At 38.5% G+C, this 12,228-nt stretch overlaps 1 protein-coding gene across 3 annotated transcripts in view; it reads left to right on the top strand.

Annotated features, from left to right (window-relative positions):
- The window catches only part of UBE2D3 (ubiquitin conjugating enzyme E2 D3), a 34,914-nt gene extending 23,824 nt beyond the window's left edge, over positions 1-11,090 (top strand). For all 3 annotated transcript variants that reach the window (XM_019488050.2, XM_059722347.1, XM_006272723.4), the window contains 6 exons: positions 71-134; positions 222-253; positions 4,265-4,342; positions 5,468-5,573; positions 7,645-7,738; positions 9,757-11,090. In XM_019488050.2, coding sequence (XP_019343595.1) covers positions 71-134; positions 222-253; positions 4,265-4,342; positions 5,468-5,573; positions 7,645-7,738; positions 9,757-9,802 — 420 coding nt within the window. In that variant the 3' untranslated portion in view covers positions 9,803-11,090. The remainder of the gene's footprint in view (positions 1-70; positions 135-221; positions 254-4,264; positions 4,343-5,467; positions 5,574-7,644; positions 7,739-9,756) is intronic.
- The last annotated feature ends 1,138 nt before the right edge of the window (positions 11,091-12,228 follow it).

Below are 12,228 nucleotides of genomic sequence, written 5' to 3'. Positions count from 1 at the left end.
TATTCAGTGAAAAATAGTATGGTACTTCACTAGCATTTTTCTGAACATTTTTTTTTTTTAATTTATTTAGGAGCTTAGTGACTTAGCCCGTGATCCTCCCGCACAGTGTTCAGCTGGTCCAGTTGGAGATGATAGTAAGTAGTATTCAGCTTGATCTGATGTTTTCTTAATTCAGAGAATTTATAATGCATAAGTAATAACACTGAGTTTTTCTCTTCTAGTGTTTCATTGGCAAGCCACAATTATGGGACCTGTAAGTATTCCCACTTCGTTGAATGTTAATGCTAGCGTGAAATGGTTTTGATTAGCAAGAACTCTTGTCGTCTTAATTTCTCTACAGTTAGTCCCTAATTTAGATGCTCCCTAGAATTCCGTTAGGAGAAAGGAAGGGGAAAAAATTACTGTTTGCAAGGTCATCTCTGTAACATGACACGTGTGTGTATGTTATGTGAACTGTCTTTCAAACATAATGCAAACAAAATATTATCTTTAACTAGAACATATGTTTATGCACCCCAAAGTTGCTATAGTTTGATCCAACATTGGCTTAGTGTGTACGCAGAATTAGACTTTTGTTTATTGGGATAGATGCACTGGTGCAGAAGAGGAAAGCTTTGGACTGGGTTGGCAGAACTTCCTATAAGCTCTGACAGGGGATAAACAAAATCTGACATGCAAAATTTCAGATATCTGCAGGAACAAAACATGCTTTGTGTACTCGCTATAAATTCCTGAAATTTTACTATGATTTGAAAATTTAGATTAGAAATACTTATCAAAGGTACTTGTCCTTATTGAGGTTTAAATACATTACAAGTTAGACTGTTTAGGAATTAAGATATCAAAATAGCTGTAGCTTTTTGATACTAGAAGCTGCTCGGTTCTAAAAGTATCAGTAACCAAAGAGAAATGTATTGGGATTATTTTAGAAAAACATGCTTACTTGTACCTACATATGAATAATGTTCATTCCATCTTTTAGTAGTTGTGCCTTTGGATCTTGCCTGCAGATGTGGAGCTCAGTGACATTCACTGGGGTGGTACCTTCAGTAGGAGCTCTTTCCCTGTTTCCATGGTTTCCCATGGTTTCCAATCTGAAAGTTGGTTTAAATATTGTTTCTCATGCATGATAAAAAAGTGGTTCTGCAAGCAAAACTTTAAATCCTTGTTTACCTCTGTAATCCTATTTAATGCTAGCAGTGGTGTCCATATTTATCAAGGGCTCACTTAACCTGCGTTGTTACTTTAAACAATGGTGGTCGAGGAGGTGTCAGGTTGTTTTTGGGTTCCAGACTTGAATTCTCACTTTTTGTAAATGTAATTCAAGTAAACTAAACTTGGTCAAGTACCAGAAGATGTGGAGCCTGTTGGTGGTGCCTCTAGTCAGGTTGCATTGTAGAACTATGAATTTAGGCCACTGTTAGTACTGATCTGACCTTACATATAGGTCTCGTTTAAATATCATTTGCATACGTCTGCTCATCTTCGCTTCCTCTGGGGGGGGAAAAATGAAGAATCTGATCTTCAGCTCAAAGTTTAGAAACTGGATTTCTTTTTATCTTTTATCTCCTTGAATGCAACAGAGTGCGCTTGCAGAAGGTTGGGTCAATAGCTATGCTGATTCTCAAACAAATTCAGTAGTCTGAGTTGCATATTGTTGAGAAAAATTGAGTAGTGTCTGCATGGTCTTAAGGGTTTGGGTGTTTTGTTTGGGGTTTTTTTTTTTCTTTTAAGACTTTTTTTCCATTCTGCCTTTCTTCCTCATTCCGTGTTGTCCAGGCCTTTCCCACACAACTTGCTCGATCAGTCCAAAGTCATTTATTAGCCTTTTCACCTTCAAGTGCATGCCACTCGAGCAAGAGAATAATTAAAAGTATCCTGAATTAGTCTAGTAATTTTACCTGTCCTCTGGTTTATGGTAATAGTTTTTCGAGTCCTCTCATAGACGTAGAACCTTGCCAAAATGTAGGAATTTTTGGTGTAAATGCCCGGATGCAGTCCAAGTGGCAACTTGTTCCACTGCTCAAACTGCTGCATTGGCATATCTGTGGAACTCAGGGGACAAATGTTGCTGTTACTGTATTCCCCCACTCTTGCCTGCTGCTGAATTAAAGGAGCAGCCTGTGGAGTCAAATAAGTTGGACAGCCCTGATTTCATAAATCCTACCTTGGCACCTGTACTAATTTTAGGAATAAGGATTTAAGATTTTAGTGTCAATGAGACATGAGGAAGCTTGCCTTGGTCTAGTCTACACTGGTTCCAAATAATTCTTTTGAGTTCCTCATTTTTATAAGCACTAAAATTTATTTCCAGAATGTACAATAAAAGGGCTAAGGTCATTTGTGAACTGTAGTTGCCAATATAGCAGATGTTCAGTGAATACTAGATATAGTACACTTAATCTTTGCCAAAGCAGTGCCGTTAAAGTATCAGGTGTGGCACTTTGTTTTTTTGAGCATCTTGCCTCTTACTGGAATTCTTCGTTGCTGTTCAAATTTATATAAACTAAAGAAACGAGACATGGCTAGGGTATGTGCAGGTGAGGGTTTTTTTTCCCTCTTAAAAAGTCAAGGTAGTCTGGTTTTCAAATAACACTGGTTTAAAGGAAACCTGGAAGTTTCTCAACTATTTTTTGTGCCAGGACCCATTCGTAAGCATTAGTGGCCAGTCCTGACCCAGTGCCCCTTGCTCCTGACCCGCTGCCCCCAGGCCCCAGCCTCCCAGTATTTGGGAGGGGGGAAGCAGGGGACATGAGGGGCCCCAAGCAGCCTGGAACCCCTTGCAGGCTGGAACTCTGCCACAGTTCGCTGCATTTTTCTCCTTTTAAGGAGAAATTTTAAAATTTGTTGCACCAGACTAGCCCTTCATGCTACATCCAGGACTGGTTCAGCTGAGGCCCATAGACTGGTGCTTTGTATGGGATGCAGTGCACAGGGTCAGTCTGGTTCTGGTACCATGTGCAGTGTGTGCTCCAGGCTGGTCATGTGTACTGTGTAGTACAGGGGCAGGGCTGACATGCTGCATGTGGTACGCAGGGCTGGAGCTGGCTTGTGCAGGCTGCAAGCAGCACATAGGACCAGTCTGGGGCACACGTTGCATACAGCGCCCACACTAGCTGTGCCCTGTGCACTGGCTCCAGCATGTGGAGCCAATCTGTGGGCCCAGTTCAGCCCGAAGACCAGCTGCATGTCCTTCATCTGGCCTACCCCTGCTTTAAATCAAGAGTATTAGAGGACCAAATTACCCTTTTGCCTCCTAGCCTTTAGATTGGAGGAAAGAGAGGCAGATATTGTAGTCTCATTATTTTGGAAACAGACTTTGCTGTACCAAGGCTTAAATATCACAACTGAAGACGACTGTAAAAAGTAAAGGTGTTAAGGAAACCTTCTATTCCTCTGTACTTCCTTTTTTTGTTCTTCACCATTATTCCATTTTCCCTTAGTCCTCAGAGTTTTGTATTTGCGAACTACAAGGGCAGTAAGGCATGTGTGTGTTTTTCAGGGATCTGGTGGATCTGGCCAGAATATTGACAAATACCTGCTCTGAATTAAGGCTTTATGGAACACCTTCTATTATTGCATATCACACCCCCTCCCACCTCCATCCCCCCAACAAGATATGCACTTTTCTGTCCTCCCCCCCTCCCCACGTACACTTTCTGCCTTCCAAAAATAGATTTCTAGAGTCATGGCTGAGTGTATACATCAGTTGACTTGCCTTAAGCCCACTCAATTGTACCTTCAGGCACAAGCTACAATGTTGATTTTTCTCACAGCCCCTAAGGAATTGGTAGTAGCTTTTCGCTGTTCAGTCACTAGCTACTGTCAGTTCCTCAGCAGCTGTGAAAAGGTTGACATTGGACTCAGCCCCTTCTGTTTGCTGGGCCAGAGGGAAGTGGGAGTCATCTCGGTAGCCATTAGAACACAGTGTCTCTGTGCTCCTCTTACAGCGAATCAAAAACAGTTTCCCTGTTTTAGATGCATAAGCCAATTCTGGAGGGGAAAGATGCTTGTGGTATGTGAGTAAATGTAGCAGTTCCTTAGGAGAAAAGTGCATCTGTGACCAATCTGATATGCTGTAGTTCATCTTTGTACAACCCATATTGGGCAACAGGGATTGAATTTTAATCATAGCTTTACTTGTAAGCACAAAAGTAATCCATAGTACGTCAGTGATGATTTGTTTTTTTAGTTTAAAATGATTTTAGCAAAAGTTTTAATGCTCAAGGAATAACTAAAGAATAATTACTTACTTCTTTGACAGAATGACAGTCCATATCAAGGTGGCGTGTTCTTTCTGACAATTCACTTTCCTACAGACTACCCTTTCAAACCACCTAAGGCAAGTTTCATTTTCACACTTGTACATCTAGTGCCCTTTAGTGAGCTGAACCCAGGGAGAGAAATTATAAATGCATGAGTTCATATGTTAGCCCTGTTATATTTGTACCTTTGTCTTGAGTATATAATATCACTTCTGAGTGTGGGTATCTGTTGGTACGTTGCATAGGAAAAGTTTTGCACACTTGCTGACGTATTTCATTCAAATTTGTCTTGGCTTAAAAAGAACCGTAAATTCTGAAATTATTTTAAAACAAGTACAGACATTATCAGCAGCTATATATTTTAGGGCAGCTGCCTGTAACTTCACCTTTTAGAACTAAATATAGATAAGGTATTTTTGGAAGCATTTGATATATCCATGTATACCATCAAAACTTGTTACAACATTTATGTTTCTTTAGTGTAGCTTATAAAAATGTTAATGACTTGGCAAATTCAGATAGACTTAGTTTGGTTTTTAAGTGTGGTAAACTAAAAGTCCAAAAGCAGTTTGAGTGGAAAATCACTTTCAGTTGACTATTTTTTATGAAATTAGAAAACAAACACCCTGTTAACTTAGCAAACTTGTTTTATAACAAAATGTAATATTTTCAGGTTATCTTTAACATCCCTGTTAGGTTTTGTAGCGAAAGTAATACTAGATACAGACTCTTCGTTGTGGCCAAACTTAACATTTTTGGCATTTGTTTGTTTTGGTAGCACTTAAAACCATATTTTCTAATACTGTAAATCATACAGTTCACCTTGTATAGCCAGATGATCAACAGAAGCTGGGAAACATGGAACAGTCTTTCAGTTTTGTGATAGCAGTGTTGTGTGATCCAGTGTAGTCTTACCATTTGTTACTTTCAGTCCATGCCTAATTCTTAATGGACTTGTAACTTTATGAAATGTGCTCTACCCACTGTCAGTATTACATGGCATTGAAAGAGCCATTTAAAAGCTGGAAATTGGCCTTTTTAACATGTATTTCAAGATTTTTTTTCCATGAACTGTAAAAACTATCCTCATATCTCATTCTTAATTATTCTTTAGAATAAATGTAATTGATTAGTAGTTTGATTTGCAATATCAGTTGCATGTTTTATATAAAATTCAAATACTTATCTATTTTTTTTTATAGGTTGCATTTACAACAAGAATCTATCACCCAAATATTAACAGTAATGGCAGCATTTGTCTTGATATTTTAAGATCACAATGGTCTCCTGCTTTAACTATTTCTAAAGGTAAAGTTTTCTTCAGAAAACGCTAATTTTATGTCTTCCTTCTTTGTGTTGATGCTGTTTTGCTTTTTTTTCTTTCCCTTTGGCTTTCCCTCTAGAATTACTTTATTCTCTAGCCCAGTGATTCCAAAGGGTGTGCCTTAGCTTGCGTGCTGTGAGCTGCCCATGTGAGGATGTAAATGTTCTCCTCTCGTGTCTGGCATCCTATGTCTGCTCCAGTTACTCCAGCAGTGTCTGCAGTTTGCCCCTCTAAGGACTGCTGCTGCTTTCTCCACTGTTTCTTGCCTCCAGGCAGCCCCTTTGCTGCCCCCTCTTCCTCTTCCTTCCCCATGCCTCAGCAGTGTGGTCTGTGGTGTGTAGGCAGGTAGTTGCACAGATCCAGCTGTGCTGTCCAGCCCAACCTGTCCCCTCCAGTGCCATGATCATGGTGCCAGCAGGAGGGGTTGCGTGGGTGGGTATGTGAGACCCTTCAGGAGCAGCTTCAGCAGCAGGGGCTACCCTTGACCCTGAAGTACATAAAGTGCCATATTAGGTCAGACTAATGGTCTCTTTAGTCCAGTATTCTGTCTCCCAACAGTGGCAGAAGTACAGGGAGAGCATTGAGCCAGCTATGTTTAGAGTGATCTATCCCCTATTCAGTATCCTCCCTTGGCATCCAACTGTTCTGTTCAATAGCCATTAATAGTTCTATCATCCATTAATTTATCCAGCCCCTTTTTTTGAACCTGGCTATGCTATTGGCCCCCACCATGTTCTGTGGCAGTGAATTCTAGAAGTTAACTACATGTTGCATAAAAAAGTCCTTTGTCTTGTTAATTTTAAACTTGTTGCCTACTAATTTCAGCAGTTCTAATATTCTGGGACTTGGTGAACAACAGTTCCCTGTTCACTTGGCCCATGCTCTTCGTGGTTTTATGTATCTCCTTATGTCGCCCCTCAGCCTTCTCGTTTCTACATTGAAGAGTCAAGAGGGGGTAGATATTGGAAAGAGCAGGGCACAGCAGGGTGAGATCCTGCTCATGCTGCCTTTAAGTGACCCCAACTAAATAGGTGATTCTCAACTTTTTTTTAGCCTCAGTGCACCACAGACTTGGGGAATACTGCTCGATTCTGAGTAGAAAAGGATAATTATTAGTGTTGCATCCTTATGCTGTTGTCTTTTGTTTTAAAAAAAAAAATCAAAAAAAAAATCATGCAGCTTAGTTTAGCTATTACTAAGGACTGGCTTTCCTATCTGTCTGAATCTGCAAGATTGAATTCATATAAACAATTATATTGGCTTAAAAGTGGCGTATTTCATTTCAGTTTAACTCCTTTGTTTGATTTTAAAGTAAACTGAAATGTGTGGTTTAAATTAAAATAAGGTTATCTAAACAGATTTTGTGTTGGTTTTCAAGTTGGGTTAAAATAGTTCCTGAAGTTAAACTCACTTATCCAAAAGGTGCAAACCAAGTTTAGTACCCGTAGTAGGGTCCATCATGTCACACCATATTGCACTGGTTGCGAAAGTAAAGAATAAAATTAATATTGTTGCTTGCAGCTATTTTTTCTGTGACGGTCTCAATTGAACATTTTATTTTATCAGCATATATTTAGCTTGAACAGGACAGACTAGTATATTACTAACGTAGTGCAAAGAAGAAATCAGTCTGATTCTAATCCTTTTTTGTGATCACTTAAATTTATTTAGGACCTGGCACACAAGCCACTCTCAGTGAAACTAGGGTGTGAATTCACAGTATATTGATTGCTCTGTGGTAACAACTTGTGTGCACACTTTCACTTCGTGGTAAACCTTGTTGCCTTTCTCACGTATATGCTGTTTTGTACACATAGACAATAGAGGAAGTTGCAGGAGTTGAAAAGCTTAGAGAACAAGATTGTTTTTCTGGTTACCTCTGATAATTTCAATAATCTCTAAAGAGGTAGGTCAGTGATTTTTTTGCATTTAGGTGGGCTCCAAAATTTCCCTCGACTGAATTGATCTGTCATAAGCTTGTTCTGAGAAAGCAAATAATGGCATTTCTACTGTGGTTAAGATCTTTTGATTTCACTGTCAACATTTTTTTCACAGTTCTCTTATCCATTTGTTCACTGTTATGTGATCCAAATCCAGATGACCCTCTAGTGCCAGAGATTGCACGTATCTATAAAACAGACAGAGACAAGTAAGTACAGAACTATGTAAGGGTAATATACTAACAAAGTTTGCAAGGAACATTCTGCTCTGGTATAAAGCAAAGGGTGGGGAGGAGTAGGTCACTTGTGATTAGTCTGGGACGGAGAGAATTTGTGCTTTAGACTAGGTAGTTATTTTTGGCAAAGGAAATGATACAATTATAATACAAAGATGTCACATTTTATCTGAAGTTGCAGTGGAGGGGTTACATGGTCATGGCAATGATAAGTATTTGAAAGTTTGCACTGTCTAATTATTGGCTTACTATATTTAAATAGGAGGTATCAGTCATAACACTTTGGCTTTGAGGAAAGATTAATCTGGTAAATAAATACTATAGTGAAAGGATCAGGAAACCCTGGCACTCATGCTGTCGTGTGGCATGTGAAGCCATTTTGCTCAGCACGCCACAGCTGACCTGGGTTCTGGGCAGACTGCTGGCCATGGAGCCTGGGCTGCTCGCAGCAGGTGCTGATGATGTGCATGCACATCTCAAGGTGGAGAAGGGGTCAGGGCTGCACTGCCACAAGGATCAGACACCTCACGGCTCCCTCAACATCCACTTCTGGCACACCAACACCTTATAAGCTGAGGTTGCAGGGTTTTTTGGCACTTGGCCCAAAAATGTTGCTGACCCTTCTCTAGTGCCTTTTTTTTTGTGGATAACTGCTTGTTTTTTCTGTTTTGATGCTCCCTGTTGGGTAACCGTTTTATAATCTTGCTTTCTTTTAAAATTAGGTTATAAGTTTTGCACAGGTAGAATTCAGTGAAGTAGCCATTGAAGTCTGTGTATATTAATGCTGAATATACTTGTCCAAATAGGTACAATAGGTTAGCAAGAGAGTGGACAGAGAAATACGCTATGCTGTAGGGTAAGGATATCTGCACTTAATGGTGCGTTTAACAAAATGGGGACTGTCAGCACTTGAGTGCTGCATGCTTCAAGGCACTGGATTAACTAACAGATAATGGATGCACCAAGTTACTCAACCTGAATATTTAACAGCTTGATCTGTGATTAGTGTGAAATGTATTGGCTAGTCACTGTTTCTCACATAGATAATGCTTTTGCATGGCAAAAAAAACAGGTGATGGTAAGAAACAGTTGTCTAGGTTCAACTTGTTTATCTTGAGTCCTGGTAAGTATTTAGACAAACTTCATAGACTGTTAAAAGCAATGAAGTGGAAAAGTCAACTACCTGTATGTAAATAAATCTAGGCAATCCAAACTTAAAACTTTGTATACAAGCAAAACAGCTATTACTCTAAATTATGAAAAGTACTGTTTTAGATCTTGCTTGTATATTTGGAAATTAACTTGCTACTGACAAGCATGCAGATAAGCATAAACTAATTGTATTAGTTCAATTCCTGTGAACTAGTGTGTACAGAAAGTTCATGTCGTATTATTACTCCACAAATGCTAGAATTCATTGTAATAGTGCTTCAATTAAAGTTTCTGTCTGGGGAGGGGAAAAGGATGGTTGGTTGAAGAGAAATTGTTTGATATTCAGAAGTGCTTACCCCTGAAAAGTAGCTTAGTAGCATCTTGCATCATTCTCTGACCAAAATAGGAAATTTAATCGCTGTAAAAAATACACCAATAATATAATTGGCTACAGAATGTAATTATAGGATGCCTTATTCTACAGATTTTACCTTAAAACTAGGGTAAAAACAACGTGGTGTCATATTATGGGAAAGCAAACTTCTAAATTTCCTGCATCCCCCTTCTGAAATTGTGATCCTCTGTTTCCTAATACATGCTTCTAGCAAATTCTCCTGATTTGAGCTGAAGAGTAAGTCTCAATGGAGTCCTGTTTTACTGAAAATATCCAAGTAAGATTTGTTTTCCTTACTTTAGTAAGAGTGCACAAAGCATAGAAAGAGTCTTGGACAAAAGGTGTGGAGAAATCAATTGAAATGTCAGTGGTGAATATCTTCAGGTAGGCAATTGCTATCTTTATGGCTTTAACTGTCCCTAATGTGTTCTTCCTTTATTCACAGGTACAACAGAATATCTCGGGAATGGACTCAGAAGTATGCCATGTGATGCTACCTTAAAGTCAGAATAACCTGCATTATAGCTGGAATAAACTTTAAATTACTGTTCCTTTTTTGATTTTTCTTATCCGGCTGCTCCCCTATCAGACCTCATCTTTATTTTATTTTTTTTTAACTTTTTGTTTACCTCCTTCCATTCATGCACATGCTCATCTGAGAAGACTTTTAGTTCTTCCAGCTTTGGACAATAACTGCTTTTAGAATCTGTAAAGTAGTTACACAAGAACAGTTGCCCAAGATTCAGAATTTTTTAAAATGGAGCATGTGTACTATGTGGCCAATGTCTTCATTCTAACTTGGTTATGAGAGTAAATCCATTCCTCACTGCTCTAACAGATACTGAAGATACCATCAAGGGGGCGGGGGGGAAGATGGATGTTAAAATTTTCTCACATCAAAGGAAGTAACATTGCTGTAGCAACATCCATCTTATTTAAAACCTTCCAGTGTTAGAGATTTGAGGTTTTATTATATAGTTATGCTCATAACTGATGTGACTGGAGAATTGGTACAGAATCTATAGCATCAGCAGAACAGAAAATGTGATGTATCTTATGCATGTCAATAAAGGAATGACCAGTTCTTGTTCTACAGAGAATGGAAATTGGAAGTCAAACATCAATTGTATTCCAAAATATAGGGTCTAAAAACATTTTTGTAATTCATTTAAATTTTGTTAGGAGTCTTGGAGCTATTAGTTAATCTATCTTCCAACACACTGTTTAATATAGCACTGAATAAATGATGCGAGTTGTCAATGGATGAGTGATCAACTAATAGCTCTGCTAGTAATTGATTTATTTTCTTCAATAAAGTTGCATAAACCAATGAGTAAGCTGCCTGGATTAATCAATATGGGAAACAAAATCTTTTGTAAAAGCAAAGCTGGTTTTTGTATATACTGTTGGGATTTGCCTCGTTGTTTAACATCAAATAATGATGTAAAGTTGGATAGAGTGAATCTTTGCCATTTTCAGTTATAATAATCTGTGGCAGGCTGACACATTGATCAGCCTGTTGTATGCAGAATTAATATAAGCTAACGTAGTAGTGTGGCTGTAGTGTGCTACACTTGGGAGCCCAGAGTTCAAAGATGGACTTGGGACCCAGCAGATCTGAAGTGGTGTATTGTGGAGGCATTTCCAGATGCACCCCTGTTTGCTGACTGAGAAGCTTTTTCTTCATCTTGTACACTTGACAGCTGAAAGATCTTAATGTGGGAATAAAAATGGGGCAAAAATACAAAATAAAGTACTGTTTTGATGTGGGAATTGTCAGAGGCTGTGTTGAAGTGACTTTACTATGTTGGATGTTCGTTATCCATTGAAAAGGTCTTGTTCAGCCATGCTGCCATTTACATTAATGACAATTTTAATGCAACAGACACTTTCCTCATTTCAGGTGACTAAACGTGAATGAATAAAGAGTCATTGCTATTGGATTTTTGTTTGACAAGAAACATTGTCTTGTGCCATTAGTTTCTCTTGCCTTTTTGGCATCGAGGGCATTATAAATCATCCTGCTCTCTTCGTTCCTGCCCTTTTCCTCCATGCTTTCTTTGTTTGTTTTGTTTGGTTTTTTGTATCCATTCTTTTTTTACTATCTATAATCTCACTTTCTCTAGTCCTGTATTATGAGTTTGTTGTGCATCTGTGACTTCTCTCTGGCACCACTTTTTGCACTGCTTATAGTTATGTGCATTCTGATTCCTTGTCTCCACATAAATGTGGAAAGCTAGATGTAAAATAAATGTTAAACCTTAATTTTTATAAAAATTTGAATATGTAGTTTTGGGTATGGTTTGTTCTGATTTCCACTTACATAATTTAAAAATAATGATTTAAAAATATCCTAAAATCTAGTTTGCCCTATTTCGAAAAAGTATATATAAACAAAAGTCATTCTTGATTGAACATGCTTTGCTGTAGGAGCCCAATTAGATTTCTGACGTTCCAAGTTTTGCAGTTTTTACTGCTTCACTAACACAGGATTTTTGAGGATTCTCTCCAATCTTTATAGGGTGAATCTATACCAGAACTGGGTGTACTCTTATCTTTTATGAAAAAGTGATTTTGCATTAGAATGTTCACTTAACTTTAAGATATAGGGTAAGATAATGTACTTGACATAATGTTTGTCAGTGGTCACCTGTGTTCAAGTGGTCACTTTAACATGCTGGCCCATCTCTGTGGCCACCATTTAAAACTGTTAACATTAGTTTAACAGTTCAAGTTCATATGAAGAAATATTGCCTAATTATAGCTCGGTGTGGAAGGGAGCGGGAAGACAGAGTGGTCCACATCAAGCTGTTGTTTGGGAGTTTGAAGTTAATCTCTTGACCACTACTATTCCTGGTGTGTGGTATTCTTCAAACAGAAGTTATGGGTTTGATGCAGGAATTCCAGATGTATGGCT

This window comes from Alligator mississippiensis, chromosome 2, assembly GCF_030867095.1.
Source record: "Alligator mississippiensis isolate rAllMis1 chromosome 2, rAllMis1, whole genome shotgun sequence".
In the NCBI taxonomy this organism is placed as follows: Eukaryota; Metazoa; Chordata; order Crocodylia; family Alligatoridae; genus Alligator; species Alligator mississippiensis.
This window is presented reverse-complemented; position numbering and strand designations above follow the sequence as displayed.